The following is a 19,345-nucleotide window of genomic DNA, read 5'->3' as shown; positions in this document are numbered from 1 at the left end:
TATCCCAGTTGAAAAGAAAGCCTAAAGCTATCTGAAGATGATTTTGGGAAAGGTCAGCTGCAATAGTCTTCTGGATGCGAATCTGAGGTTCGGTAAATGGTCAGTATTGTCATCCTGACATCGTTTTCTGTTACACGTGAATCAAAAGTGAACAACAACCTGTACTGGGTCTGAATACTGGGGTTTATTTACAAACCACCAGGATTAGAGCTTTTATTCCAGTTGGTTATTTCACAAACGCATCCACTCACTCCCCCCAGCCATTACATTTGCTAGGGTCTCAACTCCCTTCCCAGCAGGGCAGCTTGCTGCTAGTGTGCGACGGTCAGGTAGAAAACCACGTCCCTTCATGCTATACAGCTGCTCACAGTTACCAGCCCGAGGCACTATCAGTCATGGTCCCTGGGCATCCCCTGGTGTTCTTCTCCACGCATCTTCCTCATCTCCAGGATCTTGTCCTTTCTTTTCAGGCTTCCCTTCCTTCTAAGGCCACTTCCAAAATCCTTTTTGGCACCACATCTACTGTCCAGAACACCCCAAGTCCCAATCAAAATAGTCTATGTGCATAAGTACAAGGCACGACCAGCCACCTAATCAGTGCTTCTGTCTCATGTTTCTTAATTGGATAATTCACAGCATAACTTTGGTTCAGTCCAGGCATTACTAAATTTACCACCAGACTGTATTGGCAGCAGCCAGCAAGTAGAAGGCTTGCCGTCCTTGAGAGCTCAGAAGTTGACATACTCACCCCCACACATATACACCCAGTTGTCTGTTGCCTGCTAGTATTCACAATTTAAGGTCATCTTTTTGCCCACAAATGCTAAAGAGCTCACATTGCTTGAAGGTATACTGTATTTCAACACTGCTCTTTGACAGACTGTTCCGATGCCCATTCTCAAGATGCTGTCCCACAGCCATTCCCCTGGAAAGAAACACTGCTGAACCAGCAACACTGGTTCACAGCAGTCACATCTCTGTCTTCTTACCCTGCCTCAGTGCACGGGGAGATGGAGTCAGAGGAAAAGTCCAGTGCAACACCAGCATTGACATCTCTTGGAAATGGCAACAGATAGCAACTGAGCTCTTTCTACAATGTACTCTGTAGGTCCCGTTCATCCATTCAATTTGCAGTCCTTTCCTTCCACATCTAAAGTCCATGACTAATTTTTGCCTATGAACAGTGCACAAAATAGTCAGTAGGGCTGGGAAACAGATCAGGTGGGTATCTGAGATTATTATCAGAGAACAAGGGTTCAAAGGAACACAGTGAGAGTCCCAGTGCACTAACAGGAGACTAACAACAATAAATAGGTGGGCAGAATCTGTGGGAAGAATAAAGCAAAGTCATCATCTAGACAGGAAAAGGGAAAAGGTGGAGCCCAGGAAAACTGAAGTTCCAAGACCAATGCTGCTGCACTAAATCTTTGTGTCTGCAGAGATTATATATCCCTCTGTCAGCTGTGTCCCACTGGCTAACTGACCATGACAGAAAAAAAATTGTTATATATAAATATAAATGTATTTATATATATAAAGCACTATCACCATATTGATAAACATTACTGAGTGTTTATTATTTTCCCTTCCCACCACTGCCCTGTTTTTCTCCAGGAGATACTCTCTAAGACTGACCGAGTACCACAGACACCTCTGCCTCTGAATCCCTAGCCCTGTATTACTGTCTATAAAAATACTTCAAGTTCCTTTTCTTGGAGTTCATGGATTTAAACAAGTTCCTTCCAAAGATGCAATTTCTGAAATTTTGATTTTGAGTCAGTTATTGACATTTCAGAGTCCTCTCAGAGTGTTAACAGAAATCAACAAAAAAGACAAAGTACATCCAATCTTTGAGGAGACTAAACACTGGACAATGATTTTAAAAGGCAGTTAAAAACTACAGGGAGAGACTAAAAAATTATATGAAAAGTTAAGGTATCCCAAGGGATCAGTTAGTCAATCTCCTCGTTTAAGAATATTTTTGGGAACTACCTCCAGCTCCTTCGCTCTCTCTTATTATCAAGGAATCAAATCCACAACTACGAAACCAACAGCAGTATTCATTACTCCCTTTATAAACACGTCAGAAATGTTTGCAGAGGGCATCCATCCACCTTCCAGGCTCATTCTGAAGGTGTCTGGCATGAACAATTTAAAGCAGATGTTCAAAGTGTACGTCAAACAATAGGATAAGGTCAAATATTACTTCAGCCATTACATTTCCCATAAAAAGGTACAAAAAAGTGACTGGTCTCCAAAGTTTATTAAAAATCAAAGAATAGAAAACTTTACATAAAAATATGTCAATTTTAGCTTCCACATAGTTGTCCACACAAAAAATTTAAACATGATTTTTTTTAAACCTGTAGCACATAACCACAGTGATAGCCAGGCCAATTTATTTGGTTCACCATGACTGAAGTGTTACATGATACCACTTTTCAAATGAGTTTTGCTTTAAAATGGACGCTAGTATAAGACACCAACTAAAGCCTTTGAAGGCTCTTTAATGTAGTTATGCTCAATATTGCTAGTGTGTGAAGACTAAGCTGTACAGGCTCATGTAACAGCCCTTAGATATTATTTATGAATCAGCTCACAATTTTTAAAACTTTTTTTTTTTTTAAATTGTGATGAGTCTGGAGCATTAAGACAAACTTTTTTGCAAACAGATATGCACTACTCTACTTTGGAATGTTGCCCTCTCTCCCCCAAGGACCTGTTTGTGTTTGACAGATTCAGTAATAACATGAACTACTTCTGCTTCAAAGGCATACAGCATATTAAAAAGCTTCATGCTTGACACCTCATTTTAATATTCAGATACCAGTTTTAAAACCTTCTGTATCTGTACACAGTATAGATGTCCTGTTAACAGGATTCTTCAGCTTTCTCTGCTAGTGGACTTATATAACTGATCTGTAGTTTTCTGTATAGCTTAAGAACTCTCTTTAAAAAAAAAAGGGCAAGTCAGAGGGCGTGAGATGTGACCTACTCCCAGGACAACTGTGGTGCTTTAAAAACTCAGGGTTAGGCAGGATGTACATTTTTCAAAAAGTTAAAGACAGTGTTTGTCATGGCAATACACACTTGCATAGTATACCTGTATGCATCTGTAAATTAAGTGCCAGCCACTCATACTGTGTACAACACTGGGCTGTGCTCTCCTGCAATACATTAAAAGATACTTCTCGTAATGCTTAGAGCAGCTGAAGTACTTTTTATATATTTGCTCTTAACAGAACTAATGCATACTGCTATACAGATTCCTTAATGGAATCAACATATTTCCTTTCTCCACATTCCTTAAGCCGGGTACCTCTGTTTAATAATGTTGTTTGAACCCAAACATTAACAGGTTACGTTACTAAAAATGCATCAAAGCGTGTAGTTCACAGCTTTTTAATTTCACATCAGGACTTGCACCAACCTTTTTCCCCTCCCTTTCAAAAGTTTTACTTCCGATACTACAAATGCTGGATTTGTTGTCTAGTTAAAGGAATAAAATTAAAACTCATTGGTCAGAGCAAGACGACTGATAGAGGCCAGACAATGAGCTAAAAAACACAGGGTCAAAATGCTTTGGAGCTTAATACCTTCTTAAAACCGCAAGCCAAATCGGACTTTCATTGTGAATCGAGAAGCCTCAAATATTACCAAATGTCATGTTTGTAACACTGCTCAGACAACCTGCCAAAACTATGAACCCAACTTAGATAATGCAACCTGGGAAAGGATCTGTAAATTAAAAAACCTCTTCCCCTTAAATATAACTTATGTGACAATATGAAATTAAATTAAAAATTCCAAGTTATTGCACAAATTATACTTCCAATATTTACAGAGCAAAAAATTCTGAACTTTGAAACAAAAACAGGAGAGCAGCAAATTTACTTTTATGAATTCCCAACTTGATTTGCTGCAAAGAAAAAGAAATTCCAAGGGGCTGAAGTTTCCTTCACTTCTAAAATAAAAGAAAACAGAACCCACAAAGGAACAGATGTAGCCACAGCATTTGTAAATGTCCTTGCAGTTCTATTGTCAGAGCTGCTTCGGCACTGTATGAACCGTTGTGGGAAGGCAGAAAACAAACTTCCACATTTAATAAGGCTTCACAGATAAGCACAACTACTTCTTGAAGATGGACTGAACCACCACACAAAGAAACATGCAAAGAAGTCAGCTGCAGATATTTGGCAACACCAATAAAACGATGTGCTGGACGCTGGTCTCCATCCCTCAGGTTGAGTGGCACTCACTCAGTTTGTCTGAACAGGGAAGGTCATTTTGGCATCTGCCATTATCTGCTCAGACTAATAGGCAAACTGTCTCTGTGTTTTTTTCTTCTCCATATGTTACGATTGTACTGGTGGTGTCCTCGGTTACCAACTGGTTGCCTCATCCCTCCACTGCTGACGGGGCTGTAGCTGTTGCCTTGGTTATGAGTCCCTTTCATGGAAAACTTCATTCCGCTGTGCTGCTAAAAAACACAAGATAAGCACTCAGTTTAGGCATACAAACAACTGAAACAAAGCACATATTACCAGTGGTATTTCCTCAACATACAAGTCATTCCCACAGAACACTGCTTGAAGCAACTGGTCTTTTCATGCTTGTCTAATTTTAGCTGTGCAAGTCCAATGGCACTAATAGCTTAAGAAGTGTTTTCTGAAATAAATGTACTGCAAATGAAATGGTGTAGATTTCAAAGCGTCCTTAAAACCCTTGGATTTCAGTATGAAATACACTCACTATGCAACACCCTTATAAAAACAGAGACCTTCCACGTTAAATACTAATTGTGACAGTCGTGTCTATTTTACAGGATCTGAGCAAGAGCATGACCAAGTGAGATAATAAGACTTTCAGAAACATCATGGAGAAATATAAGAGTGTGATCATACGAGCTGATACATACAAAGCACAAGTCTGCTCTGCCCATAATCTCACTCAACCACAGGTAAACTAGCTATGGCTTCTAAGGAGCCTGTAAGTCCTACTGTCTGATCATAGGGCTACACGGCTCCTGGACCGTACCTCACATCCAGATCAAGGCACAACAATTAAATGATCAGGAACACAGCATGACACTTTCTTGGGGGGGAATCTCCAATAACTTTGAACAGAAACTGCCAAAAAGGTTTAGTGGCAGCCTGAGTAAATCTACTACACCATAAGCTAGTACAGGCGTCCCTATCACTTAATGGCATACAGTAAGCTGGTTTAACGTGTATGTATTTAAAATAGGTACAAGAGATTCAAAAGATGAAATTGAAACAGACTTCCCAAATACTGATAACTTCAATGCAAGCAACCTTTTCTGATGTCTGACAGCAATAACTTTAAGACAAACAAGTGACTGCCTTTAACAAAAGCTAATACATCATTTTGTCCACTGTAAGTGGTTAAACAGAACACCACAAAGCTAACATTTGAGGCAACTGCTTAGAATATGAAATATCTGCAGCTACTTTACTAACCTATATTTCCAAACAAGTTTGGAGCAGAAAGAAATATGAGAACATCAAGCCATCATTACAGTTGTGTGCACAAAACCAGAACAGTTATTGAAGTCATAATTCCATAAACAACATTTTACTGTCAAATTATAATTAGAAGAGACACTAAGCATCCTGAGAAGCAAACTGGTGAAGACTAGTATTGAAGAATAAAGTTAACTGCCAAGTGGTAAAAAAAAAAAACAAACCAACCTTAAACTGTTTTTTAATTTGTGAAGCATGTCCTACAGCAACCTAATCAACCTTCAACATGCAACTTCTAGACACCCAAGACAGACATGTTAAGTGTTATCCTCAGACTACCAATGGTAAAATATTCAAGGACAAAGAGAAAAAGGGAATACAAGCTGAGAATCCCTCATTCTTGAGACACAATTACCCAAACATTATTGACATGTTGCTAAAACATCTACCAGAAGCTATTTATGCAAGTCAACAACATGAAACTAAAAAAAAAAATTAGAATATGTTTACATTTTTGGCAAGTGGTCCTTCAAGCAAACACACCATCTTGTCACATTCTTGCGCAAAGTTTTCTAGTTCAATAAGTGTACATCTGACTCTCAATTATATAAGCAGACAATTAAGCATCTACATTAAATGAGGTCAAAACAACAAAAATGATCCTTCAACACTCAAAACACTAAAAACAACCAGTCATTACAGTTACCCTCAACTATGTGCTGAAAAAAAGACAGAGGAAAACTGAAGTTTTGCTACTGTAGAATCAGAACAAAAGTATCAGCAAGCATATCCTCTTCAGCTAGAAGTGTGAAAAATCTGGCAACCTCATCCTCAATTTGAGGATTCAGCAAAAAAAGAAAACTACTGAGGGCAGGAAGGCAGTTCACCACAGTATCAGACAAGCACCACAGCAATTATGACAATTAAGCCTATCTACTTGTATCCTAGAAGTCATATCACTTGTTTGCTCAAAAGGTAATCACAACTTCCAAAGAATTATTAAGTTAGCCAGAAAGTGATCTCTAGCTTGTCATGAAGCATTTTGCATTGTTTTTTAGGCCATCAAAATAAAGACTGTCAAACTATCAGAGCAGAATCTGAATCCATCTGTCTTACGACTCGTCAGCTAAGAGGAGGTGCTTAAGGAAGTTGACTCAGGGACCTCTTCAATTAGAGGTTATGTCTTTATATTTACTAGTTCTCAACTTGATATTGTTCCCTAGCTTGTTCAGATTTTTGAAGCCTTAAGCTTTTAGCATCTTGCATCCTTGGCATGTCACAGCTTAAATGAGCATTGTGTTTAATTTGAACCTACTATCTGATGATTTTTCAGTTCTTTAAGTAATTTCTATCTTGTCATTCTGCTCTGACTTTTCCAGATACTGGTGATGACACACAGACCTCGATCATACACCTCCTCGTTTTCTTCTCCAGGTGAAAGAATCACTCATTCTTCACACAGAAGCAATTCCGTATGTTTGACCACTGTTACCATCCTTCCCTATTCTTCTTCCATTTGTATTATAACTTTCTTCTGATGTAGGAGGCAAAATTGCACTCACTGTTCATGATGGTGGATGTACATGGATTTTTACATGATGTTTTCATTTCTGTTCTTTATTCCTAATAATGTCTGAAACGTGGTTTGACATGCAATTCTCAGTAGGAAATCAAGAAAGCATTATCAAAGCAGTTTTCTGCAAAAACGTCAAGATCTTATCTTTGCAAGAAACTGTCAGCCCAGGGCCTACCACTCTCTACCAAGTTTAATGTATTTCTCTCCCTCCTGATGCATCGCCTTGAAAGGTCCCTCTGCACCCCTTCTCAGCTGGCCCTTAACACCACGAGCAAACTTCACCACACTTCATCCATTGCCTTTCAGATGTCAGGCAGCATGAGGCCCAGCACAAACTCCTGCAGGGCTCTCCTGGTGAACTCCATTTACTACAAAAATTGAATCTCTGTTTCTCATCTTCTAACTAGTGAATTGTGTACAGGAGGATACATATCTTCCACTTAGTTTCTTTCAAAATCTTCCATAAAAGAAATTTACTTCATGTCTCTTGGAAATCCCAAGAGGCTGTATCAAACAGCTTTCTCTTGTCCACACACTTCTGGATATTCACATGCTTAGGACTCCCACAATCACTGAGAAATGACATGTCTCTAAGCAGATGATGGCTGGAGAGAGACCAGATTAAAAAAAAAAGCGCCCTTCATCTGTGATATGACAAACAAATCTTTGGTTTAGATGTTTTGACTTCTTTAGACCTACTTCTCTTGATCGAATAATCTTCTCTACCATCATAGGGCTATTGATTCAACAACTGAGTAACAGAATTGGTTGGTTGTTTTGGTTTGGGTTTTTTTTGACAAGCCTGTTGAATTTGATCCTCTGCAAATAAAAGCTGCTAGATCTGGAGGCAAAACTAAAAAATTGCATTTAAGACAAGCCGGGGGTGTTGGGGGGTGGAATTCTGTATCACATACCAGGTTAAAAAAATTTCCAGGTATTTTAACAGAAATTTTAAAAAAGGATGTTCCTGGCCTTTACCCCAAACAACAGAAATCTGGTGGAAATTGAAATACCAAGTAATTGTTTGCTACGGAAATCAAACTTTTATTCTTAAATACTGGCAAATTTACTATACAAAACTGCTGACATTCAAAGACTGTCATTATTCAAAAAGAAAATTTATAGCTGAAAATAAATCACCTACACTTTGAAATAACGCAAGTAACATAACAGACCTGAAGTCTAAACATAAACAGGGTTTCTGAATTGTTTTGGTGTTTGGGTTTTTTTGCCCATTAGCATCTCTAAAGTAAGGATAAAAAAAGCAGAGAAGTGTTAGCAATGAAAATGAAGTATCTGTACTCTTAACTTTAAAAGAAAAGACATTATACACACAGCACTCAAAAATAATTGGTAAGGACCTACAAAGCTAAAGAAAGTTTAGAAAAGGTGTAAGAAAGTTTAGAAAGAACAGGTCTTTACTGTTTTGTTGTTAAGACTACAGGATTAATGGCGATGTTTGAATCTAGTCTGCAGCTGATCAGAATTGTAATCTATCTCATACACTTCCAAATCATTCCATGTGAAATGTTACAGTGTAGTATTCAGAAGAACTTTAATGAATCATTAACATTTTAAGTATCCCCTTAAATAAGTTAACATACATCCTCAAAATATTTCACAAAGTTATTTTCAATTTCTCACCATGTTTCCAAATTCTCTATTTTAGGCTTGTAGCAAAAAAAAAAAACCAAACAACCATAAAGAACCCTTTTTAAAAGGGATTTGTGTTCACTTTCCCACTTTCTGAGCATAACATTTGGAAATATACTAAAAAATGCATCTTGCATGTAAGGAAAATTTAACTTCTTGTTCTTTGAGATAAATTCACTGTTTTGTGGAGAAACAATGGGCAATGACCTAACCAACATTTTAGTCATTACTGCACGAGCAATAAATCAAGTATTAGGCAATGGTTCAACCTAGTCTCATTACTTTAAATTAGCTAACAGAATTCTACAAGATATTTGCACCAGCTACCTGGGTATACTCTTAACTTGGTGAGATTTATAAGTGGTTTAGATATCTAAGCTGAACTATAGCAAAACCAAAATAAGTCTTACTCAAGTTGTTTAGAACTGGCAATCTGGGGAAATAAGGCCTGAAGCACTGCAAATATCAGACAATTCCCCTCCCGTTGGGCCCCTTGTTTGGACCTACTGGCTACTTTCAGCTACAACTGACAAGATCTTGAGTCCTGAACAAATTCTATAAAATGAGCCAAAACCCATTTCTGGTCCCATTAAGAGGAGAAAGCAGCATTTATGTAATCAGCTGTGAGAGCAACAAAAAAAAATTAACATGGAGAGTAGAAAGAGCTCAAAAGCAAGAAAAGTTTTAGATATTTCTTATCTTCTAACACTAGAGAACTGGAAGACTCAAAGCCACAAGGGAGCAGGTTATCTCGTCCTTCATATCTTATCTCTTTGTGCAGTAGCTCTGCCCGTAGCCTGTAACAAAGGGAAGCTTTTGGTTCTCTTCACCTTTAACAACAGGTTAGGCAACTATTTGTACGACCAGTTCAAACAAACTAGTATTTGAGAGATCAGAGGGCCTAGGCCCCAGAATGAGTGACTGACAGTAGAGACTACCATCACAATCTAAGCATATTTTGAACTACCTTAAAGAAACTAGAATCTGACAAAATAAATACCCTTTTTGATCTTGTCACCAGTCAAGTTTCAAAAATGAGGGGCGAGAGTCAAAACACCCCTATCAGAAGACAGAAGTCATACTGCAACTTTGCTACTGTTGTGACACGGGCCATGAAGTGTTTATCTGCATACTTGTCATCAAGGAGAACAAGAGAGAATACCTTCTCTAGTTTAAAGCTGACAATTTTAGACCTTAAAGAGAAATCTTACCTCACTGAGCTTCCTCACCTTTTTATTTGGAACAAAAACTACTACAGCGAGTAGACCCAAAACATCTTCCAAATGATGAGCTGATATCAATACAGTACATGTGAAAAAGTCAGTAGAAGGAATGCATATGCAAATATTCAAATCAGTCTCAGTTTGGGAGCAACAATCTGATTACAGTGACATTGGAAGATAAAGGTGTACTACACCAACAAAAATCAGGTATTACTTCTACATTTCCATAAGCCTATCTTATTTATAGTGGATTTATGTTCCTAGAAACTACTGTTTAGACTTTGTCTTTCCTGCAACTCACAAAGCACTCAGAAAGCAACTTCCAAGGTGGTCAGAGACTTTCATACAGTCATATAAACATCTAGGCTGGATGTTTATATGGAGACCTGGATGTCTATATGGAGGCTGGATGTCTAAATGGAGACCTCTGGAGATCATTTAATCAAACCTTCTGTTGTAAGCAGAGTCAGATTAGGTTATCCAGGGTCTAGTCAAGCTGAGTCAGTTTCCATACACAGAAGGATACCACCACATAAAGACTGTCCATATAAATATATGACAATCTAAGATGAAAAAGTATCTTGAGTACAGTTTTCAGCTGAACAGCCTCTGAAACTCAGGTGCAGTTTTTTCTTCTCTCCATTCTTTAGGAAAGGAAATAAAACATCATCATCTTTTCCTAATTTTGCACGTATTAAATCAAAAACCAAACAATGTTCTGTCATACACAGAAGATGGGAGTCTGACATTTAGAAGCAAAACTGTTTCCAAAGTAGACAGTAGTATTCTCCTTCCTTTGCCTAAGAAAATGCATGGACACCGAAAAAGTATTCCACCCTAAATAAGAGAGCTCCAAAAGGTAAGAAAATGCCATTTGGTTGACTGAAGAAACCTTCAGTACCTAAACAGCTTAATAATGCCACTGAAGAAACAAATCACACCACTTCTAAATTGAAGTTAACATACTAAAAACTCTGAAGCATCACATTATACTACGGGAATTTAGCATATTTGTACATCTGACTAGTTGATGACACCCGCATTCTCAGAAATACTTGGTAAAGTGGACTATAGTTCAGCCTTGACATGAATTAAAACGTATCTTTACAAATGTATCTTTCATGGAAGTGAACAACACTTAACTGCTTGCACTCATCTAAAAGAAATACATTTTTGACTCAAGCCTCTGACCAATGTTATTTCTGTTTCCAATGCGGCTAACTTTCGGGGAATCATTCCAGAGATACTAGCAGTATCAGCATTACCAGTGACACAAAGCAACACCATTAGCAATTGTTCTGGATAAGAGCAAACTCTGAAGCAAAGTACTTTAGCCAGTGAAGTGCCTGTAAAGCAATATAAACAAGCAGTTTATAAGTTTAAGTGTCTGGCCTTATATGGCTAAACACAAAAGAACCTGAAAAACAAGCTACTTCTACAAGTTCTTCTTAAGAGTTATTTAGACTGTGGTATTTCAGTGCTGACGTTAAGGTTTCATTTCCTAGTTGTCTCCTGTGCTTCACAACTGAGCTGAGCCACTGAATGCCGCTATGAAATTTTCAACGAACATATTCACCATCGACACCACTTGTCTAAAGGGTCTTCAGTGGAGGTTTTCTTAGACACATTGGAAGCCAGCACAGCAGAAGGACGGGTGTTACTGGCTTTAGATACTTTTGAATCAAAAGACCACTCTTTAGGAAAAAAAAAAAAATGCGATTTAAAAAGTAAGAGTTCTTCTGACCTAAGCAACATGACGTTTCTGCTGTGACTAAGTGACCAGTAATCCAAGGAAAAATGAACTGAACTTATTTCATCCCAAAATAACAACAAGGAATGTAGTCCCTTCTTCTCCATGGGAAGTCACCAAGCAATTTCCATCCCCTCCATTCACCTGGACATGCACACCAGTATCTGTTTTTCTTCTTATTCCAGTTCATAAACTGTTCCGCTTTCCCAACTGAAATTTCAAACTGCTTGTCAGCCGAGTAGAAGAATGATTACCATCAAAAAAATGGTGATGATGATCCCAAAAAGCATGCAGACCTGTATTAGCAGCAAATTCGTCCCTGAACTACCTGGAGATTCTGCAATTAATTATTCAGTATGTAAACAGAATTGGTAATCACACCAAAGCCGTTTCAAAAAAGTATGAGGAAGCTCTAATGGCAGAGCATTTACCTAAAAGGCTGCAAGTTGTTCAAAATACTGTTAGTGCTCTTGACATTGGCACCTCCTGCTTTTGAGGGTAGTACTGGACACCTAGGTACAGCTTCCAAGCTGAACTGAGGCAAAGAACGTTCCCAGGGAAAAGGCTGAAGACACTATGCATACAAACGAATCCATTTAAGACTTTTTGAAATGAAAGAACACTTGCTGTTAAGAAAGAGGCTTGCACATGTTCAAGTCTATCAAGATAGGAGTCCTCTGAGCTAGCAAGATGTGCCCATTGAATGTTATAAACTAGCATGGCCTTAAGTTACATCAACTGCAAAAGGAAAGCCATCAACCTAATCTAGCTCAGTCACATTCCAGAAAGTTGCAAATGAAAACGAGACATTTACAGTATCCTGGGTAGGATGATTTCATTTCCCACTTCTGACTTGGTTATAATCCTTATCAAAAAAGATTTTACTTCACAATATATAAGCTTTTGGTAAACTCAATGCAGAAAAACCATCATTCCATTTCTGAACTGCAGATGGCAAGAAATGCCTTTGATTTAACATGACTCTCAAAGGCACATCTTTGTCAAGCAAAAGCCACAGAAAAATTCCCAATTTTAAACATATAAGTATTGTACAAACTACTAAAAGAACAGTTAACAAGTATTGGAAAGGACAGCCAAGTAACAGAAAGCCAGAAACAGTGCTACAAAGCAGCTGTTTTCCAAGATTCAAAATTCCAACAGAGACCCAAAATTCATGCAACACACTGCCTTTCCACAACTGAGGCAAAAAACTCTGGATGCCAACTTGTTTTGTACCAACAACTGCATGCCTCAAAACTGGATTCTTTTTTTGTGTAATTTTGATGAAGTTAAGCTCCAGGGTACCTCTTCAGAAAAGCTTAGTTGTTAAGGAAAAGAATAAACTAGATTAGGTTTGTAGTTTAGATGATGTTTAACTTAAAATCGCTGTCCAGTTTTATTTTAAACAAACTTCAAAAGTTTCAGACTGTACACTAGCATGTGAATACTCAACTGCAGGCACTAAAATAACAATATATTGTTCTATTACCTTCTCACCAATAGAAAACATTTCCTGTGCAGAGAAGCTAGTTTTGCCTAGGTAAGATTCAGCAGCAGGGGAGTACAGGTACAGGGGGGAAGAGACAGGGAAGAATCTGTGTAATCACTTGGAAGATTAAAACAAAAGGCATACCTCGAGATACAAGTGGGGTTTGGTAGATGATTGAGGATTGCAGAGGTAGCTAGGAAGAGCATGTGATAACAGCTTTCAAAGATGGTGCCCCTTCTGTTAACCTGCCTGCAAGGAAATAGTGGAACACCTGCGGTACGCAAAGGGAAAGCAGCCTGGTCTAAATGAAAAAAGAGGGTGAAACACACTTCAGTGAAGTGTCTAAAACAAGCACTTGTGTAGTAGCTATGAAGAATTTGGGCACCAAGTTATAACATGCTAGGTAATGCTAGGTAACTCAATGCTGATATTACTGAATATTGAAAATGCTGTCCAGATGAAATTTCTTCATTATTCATCTGAAAGTTTCAACATTTAAAGCACTATCTGTTTGGTTTTTTTTTTATCCTGTAGTAAGTGGCAGTTATCTCTAGATATATGAAAAACTCACAGACTGAATGAAAAGTATTCCCTTATATGCCAGTCTCAAAGTATTTTGATCAGCAGCACAAAGTCCAGCTGGGGGTCAGCAGCTAGTGGTATATCCCAAGAGCTGATACCAGAGCCAATACTAGTTAACATCTTCATTAATGACCTGGATAATGGGAGAGAGTGACCCTCAGCAAGGTTGCAGATTATACAAAATTAGGAGTGGCTGATACATAAGATGGTTGTGCTGCCATAAAGAGGGACCTTGTCAGGTTGGAGAAACGGACTGCCAGGAATCTCATTAAATCTGCAAAAGGGAAATGCTAAACTCTGCCCTTGGGAAGGAATAATCCCACACACCAGTACACACTGGGCACTGATCAGCTGGAAAGTTGCTTGGCATAAAATGGCCAGGGATTCCCAGTGGACAAGTTGAACATGAGCCAGCAACATGCCCTTGCATCAAGGAAGGCCAACAGCATCCTGGGCTACCTTGGGAAGAGTATCTCTAGCAGGACAAGGGAGGTGATCATCTCCCCTCTACTCAGCACTGGCGAGGCCACACACGGAGTGCTGGGCCCCCCAGTAATGGAAAGACACAGACATACACGAGTGAGTCCAATGAAGGTCCATGAAGATAAATAAGGGACTGAAACATTTGTCATACAAGGAAATTATGTCAGAGCTTGGACTGTTTAATCTCAAGAAGAGAGCGCCTGGGAAGGATCTTATTGATGGGTCTAACTAATGAGAGGGTATAAAGAAGATGGAGCCAGACTCTTCTTATTGGTGCCCACTAAAAGGACAAGAAGCAATGAGCATAAGCTGAAATACAGAAAACACCGTTTTTTAAGAAAAAACTTTTTTACTGGAACAAGTTGCCCAGAGCAGTTGGGGAGTCTCCATTCTTGGAGATACTCAAACCCTGACTGGACAAGGCCTTGAGCAACCTGCTGTAGCTGACCGTGTTTTGGGCAGGAAGGTTGGACTAGGTGACTTCCAGAGGCTCCCTCCAACCTCAACTATTCTGTGATTCTGCAAAATACTTGAACAATCTCAAAGCAGGAACTAAAGCAAATACATCTTGTGTCATGCCCAAAGTGTCAAGGAAGTGCTGAATCAAATAAAAAAAGACAAGGTCATTAAATTAAAAATATCCTGGCCCTAGATTCCCAAGAACTGTGATAGAAGGACTGAGAGAAGAGGGAAAACATAAGAACCTGACCAAAACTAGGTTTCAAAGAAACCAGCTCATTATTTTGTTAACATAGGCAACCTACAACCCACAACTTTCATTAAAGGTCATGTGAGGCAGCTGTTTTGACTAATAGTTTTAATAATCAAGACTGACAGAGTATTTTCCTACAGATAGAGGCACTGAGGCTGCAAGAAAAACTGAGGATTTTTCTTTCCGTTGTACTATAATGGGTACATCAGCTAAAATAATTCAGGCTACTTGAGTAACATACAGCTTCCCTGCACATTCACCTCCCAGAACATTTAAGCACACATTTAATATTTTCGTAAAAATTCTTGTACGCATGCCCATAATTTGTTTTCTGTTCTCTATCTTTACAATGTATTACAGAAAGTTACAAGCGTAGTCAGATCTGTTCTAATAATTCAAAATCAAGACAACTACACAAGCCTAGACAGGTCAGTACTATTTCTTCAGATGCAAAAACTAGTTTACAGGTACACCACCTACATGAAGTTTCTATTTGAAGAACAGGAAGTTAAATAGCCTGAAGATCTGCAAATATCCCACTGGTTAGGCACCAGGATTCTCAAATACAACTTAAGGAGTCAGACATCTGACACTCTCCCTTCAACTTATTCCTAGGTGTCGATGTGCTGTGGAAGGGCTCTTCTATTCAGAGATGCATCTCAAACAGCGAACCCTTGCCCACCCATTCTTCTCCCCACACTTCTGACATGGCAGATACGTACTTTTATGATTACATGAAATTTAGCACATGCTATATGAAGGTTATCTTCAGAGATTTTTAGACTGACAGCACAGCACAAGTGATCTACACTTCCGATTTGATCGCTTTCTCATGAAAAAGTCGCTCCATTTAGTTGGCTCATACCTGATTACTGGCGGCCATTATCAAGGTTCTCGTAGGCGCAGATTGGGGTTTACCACTTGGCATAGGCAATGCGGGTGGTAAACTGGCCATAAGCTGAGTCGGTGCTTGCAGACTGAACTGGTAAACACTAGGAGCTGTGCAAGGTGGTGTATCAGAATCCTTTTGGCAGAGAAAAAGGGGAAAAGAAAAGCAACTTTACAGAAAGTACAGTATATACAGGCTACGCATGTGAAAACGCACCCAAATATCAACTCATGTGATTACTGTAAAATTTAATGATTTTTTTCAATGGTAAAAAATAAAATACAAGCCAGCACTATGTTTATTTTACACATCTAGCAAAAGTTTAATTGAACCTGCATCAAGGAGACAATGTCAACAGGTCTATGGCAATCACACGTCAGTTCCAGTCAGCACAACCTAAAGCCAAACTTGTACCTCTACCAAATTCAAAATAAAAGATGGGAGCTAAGGTTGGGAAAAAGAGGGAACAAGAACAGCGACACTGTTAGTGATACATGGGCTAGAATTTTATGTGTCATGACAGAATCAGTCCTCTGAACAGTATTCTGGATTGTACTTATCTGTACAGCAAAGTTACTCACTGTAATTGTTATAGTCTTCTCCCATTCTACCCAGCAACAGCAAAGTTAGGGCTCCACCTACCAAGAAACAAGGAGACGGTCTGCCAGTCAAGACTAGTATATGTGCACCAGTCATCCCCTTCACTGCTAGTTAGGAGTTCTGTTCCCCTTGCTTTCCATCGGAAGTCTGAGTGATAATTCTTCAGGGGAAGCAAGATGGATGTAGGATTACAGAAAAAATACTGTAATGGAACTGATATTACTGATTACTGTTCCTCCTCCTTCCAGCCTGACCAACAACAATTACAGATGCATAAGCAGTCATACTGGTGATGTTAAAAGCACTGTGTGCCTGGAGCACATAACAGACAACAAGCGAGGGGGCAAGCACGGACAGAAGGGTTTATAGAAATTACTGAAGTCTGAAAACACCCAACCGACTGCCTCAATTCTTAAATGACCAATTATTTTCTAAGTTGGTAAAGTTGAAAAGCAAGCTACAGCCTTTTGAAAGAGCTTTGCTTGTAAAACTTATTTTTTCAGCCATAATACAATGGCAACAGATAAGTAGCTTTCCCTACATTTTATGGTTGCTTTTTACCTCGCCCTTAACTCCAAAGTATTCTGAACTTGGAAATAACGGAAAAACCCTTTCTTTATCCCAAACCACTAGTGTTTTTTCCATTCTCAGCCATCTGGCTCAAAGTATAGCAAGAGATGGGGCTTGGCCAATTAGTAGTTTAGGAGTTACCATATTAAGAGACATTATTGGCTCAGATCATCAAGGATCTTTACTGTTAAAATAATTACTGAAATATTCATTGCTCTTTCTCTAAAGATTAATTGCCTGGAAGCAAAGAGACTCTTCACTTAAACCAAGCAAGCTTTAAATATACTTCCAGCGCTACTACTTGCCCTCACATAGCCTTGCTTTCCAAATTAGATTCTCTGGTTAAGGAATAAGCTGTCCAGGAAAATATTTTCAAGAACAGAAACAAGAAAATATTTTAAAGCTTTTCTTGGGGAAAGGAGAAGGTCATTTAAGAGAGACTGACAGTTGTGAATATTGAGCAGCCTAAGCAGTGCACTACTAGAAAGCAAAACTTGCATCCCAGCTGAAGTGAATATCCACAGTAGAAACAGTCCTCAATAAAACTATCAGTTATTAGAACAATCACTCCTTTATCGATCAATATATGGTTGTGCTTACTAAAAAATAAGTTCTAGAAAGAAAGGAGCTGCTCTCCTACTAGGTCAACTAGTGGTAAAAGTTACACTACGCCCTTGTGAAGCCCTTTCAGATACTTGCATCATGAATTCACTACAGAGAGATCATACCGGTAACAAGATCTGTGCAGAAACTTAAATCTTAGATATGAGATCAGGTATTTACCATTTAATAAATATGTTCACAGTGGGGAACTACATGCTGTAGCACTGACCAAAAAATTAAGCTTAGTTGTAGGCACATGCAAAGCTGACTGCCTGCCTGGATGAAATGGCGTTTTTCTCCTTTGCCCAATCCTACAATATTAGCCACAGGAACAGGCTAAGCTCTCTACAAAGATGAAGCTGATAAGTTCTTAACTAAGTAGGTCGCAGAGTCAGGTACAAGGGCAAGAACTTGGATTTCTAAGCTGGAATGTCTTTAGACACTATTGGTCATGGAATTATTAAAAAAACTTACAAAAAGAGGGGAAAAATAAAGAAAAGGTAGTCATGTTTGAACAGACAACTTCTGAGCATGCTCACAAGTAACCATGAGCAGGCACATGGGAGGGAAAAGAGGATCTTACTGTCTATCCAAACCAATGAGTTATCTTCTGCAATGCAACCTTCACAAACCTGACCAAAGAATAATTTTAGTCTCTCCACTCAAAGACGCTACCCTTTCTCTTCTGCTTAGATACAATTAGACTCCCTGAGGATTCACATACCTAACCCAGATGGGACACTTCCCATTTATAAGATTCCTAAGGGCCTTTGTGCAACAAAAAGTTAACTCCAGCATGGAAGCAGCAGCAGACAGAAGAGAAGAGGGAGTCATATGGTTTAACTGGGACAAGATAAATTTCAGCACAAGGAAGCTTGTGTTGCTTCACTTTAGTTTTTGTAATAGGTATGTTCTTCTACCTCAATGTTATTTACTGATACATGTCTCATAAGTAGATTATACCCCTCTTCTGAGACGATCCTAGATTGCTAACAGGATTATTGTATGGAGTTGATATACTGACCTCTCATCAGCATCATAATCTTTTTGTGAAGGAGAGCATTACCTTTCTTCCTCAAACTGAAAAGTTAACCTCGGTGATCAGAAAGTTGAGCCTAATGTGAACAAAACTGATTTTCCACAAGCACCACCTACGCTGAGGGATTAAGTTTGTGTCTTCTGGACAGGATTCTTAAGTGTAATGTGCAAACTTAAGACCCAGAAGTAAGTAAATGCACACAGGTAAATACCCTGACACTTTAGATCCATGTCTGGAAGACAAAAGCTCTGACCCTTACTAGGGTAAGGGCTAGGGAGGTCATATTGCAAAAAGATGAATGTAAAATAAAGGGGTAAGATCCCTCAATTGATTTTAGCAAATAATCTAGGGATAAAGCTACAATGACTGCACTAAAAGCCAAGATAAAGTTCCTGATCTCTTGAATACTACTATTATGAATGCCAATCATACAAAGTCCCTCATCCTGCAAGGAAAATATCTTCTAAAGAGATGCTTTTGGAAACAGAGACTGCCAGATACAGGTTTATCCTACTGGGAAGTTTCCATTTTAAAACACACTCTTTAAACCAATTTCAATTTCCTGAGTAAGAACTTAATACCTGAAAGGAACAGTTCTGCTATTCACAGCCTTGATTACTGAGGACTCTTTAATTTACCTTAATTTTGGAAAGAAGAGAAAAGTATGGAAGAGACCTATAAACTCAAGTGTTA

The 19,345-nt window shown here is 38.7% G+C and overlaps 1 protein-coding gene across 6 annotated transcripts in view; it reads right to left on the bottom strand.

Moving 5' to 3' along the window:
• The window catches only part of TENT4A (terminal nucleotidyltransferase 4A), a 67,223-nt gene that overhangs the window by 1,987 nt on the left and 45,891 nt on the right, over positions 1–19,345 (bottom strand). The window contains exons 11-12 of one of the 6 annotated variants that reach the window (XM_087760320.1): positions 15,817–15,975; positions 2,245–4,477 (exon numbers count right to left, since the gene is read on the bottom strand). The exons of 1 other annotated variant lie outside the window; for it this stretch is intronic. In XM_087760320.1, the coding sequence (XP_087616446.1) occupies positions 4,301–4,477; positions 15,817–15,975 (336 nt within the window). In that variant the 3' untranslated portion in view covers positions 2,245–4,300. Of the gene's footprint in view, positions 1–2,244; positions 4,481–15,816; positions 15,976–16,421; positions 16,479–19,345 lie in introns of those variants that run through there. 4 more of the 6 variants (XM_087760310.1, XM_087760346.1, XM_087760335.1 and 1 more) reach the window with 4 other exon arrangements.

This window comes from Nipponia nippon, unplaced genomic scaffold, assembly GCF_047370975.1.
Source record: "Nipponia nippon isolate SJK-2023a ecotype South Korea unplaced genomic scaffold, ASM4737097v1 scaffold_1, whole genome shotgun sequence".
NCBI classification, from domain to species: Eukaryota; Metazoa; Chordata; class Aves; order Pelecaniformes; family Threskiornithidae; genus Nipponia; species Nipponia nippon.
This window is presented reverse-complemented; position numbering and strand designations above follow the sequence as displayed.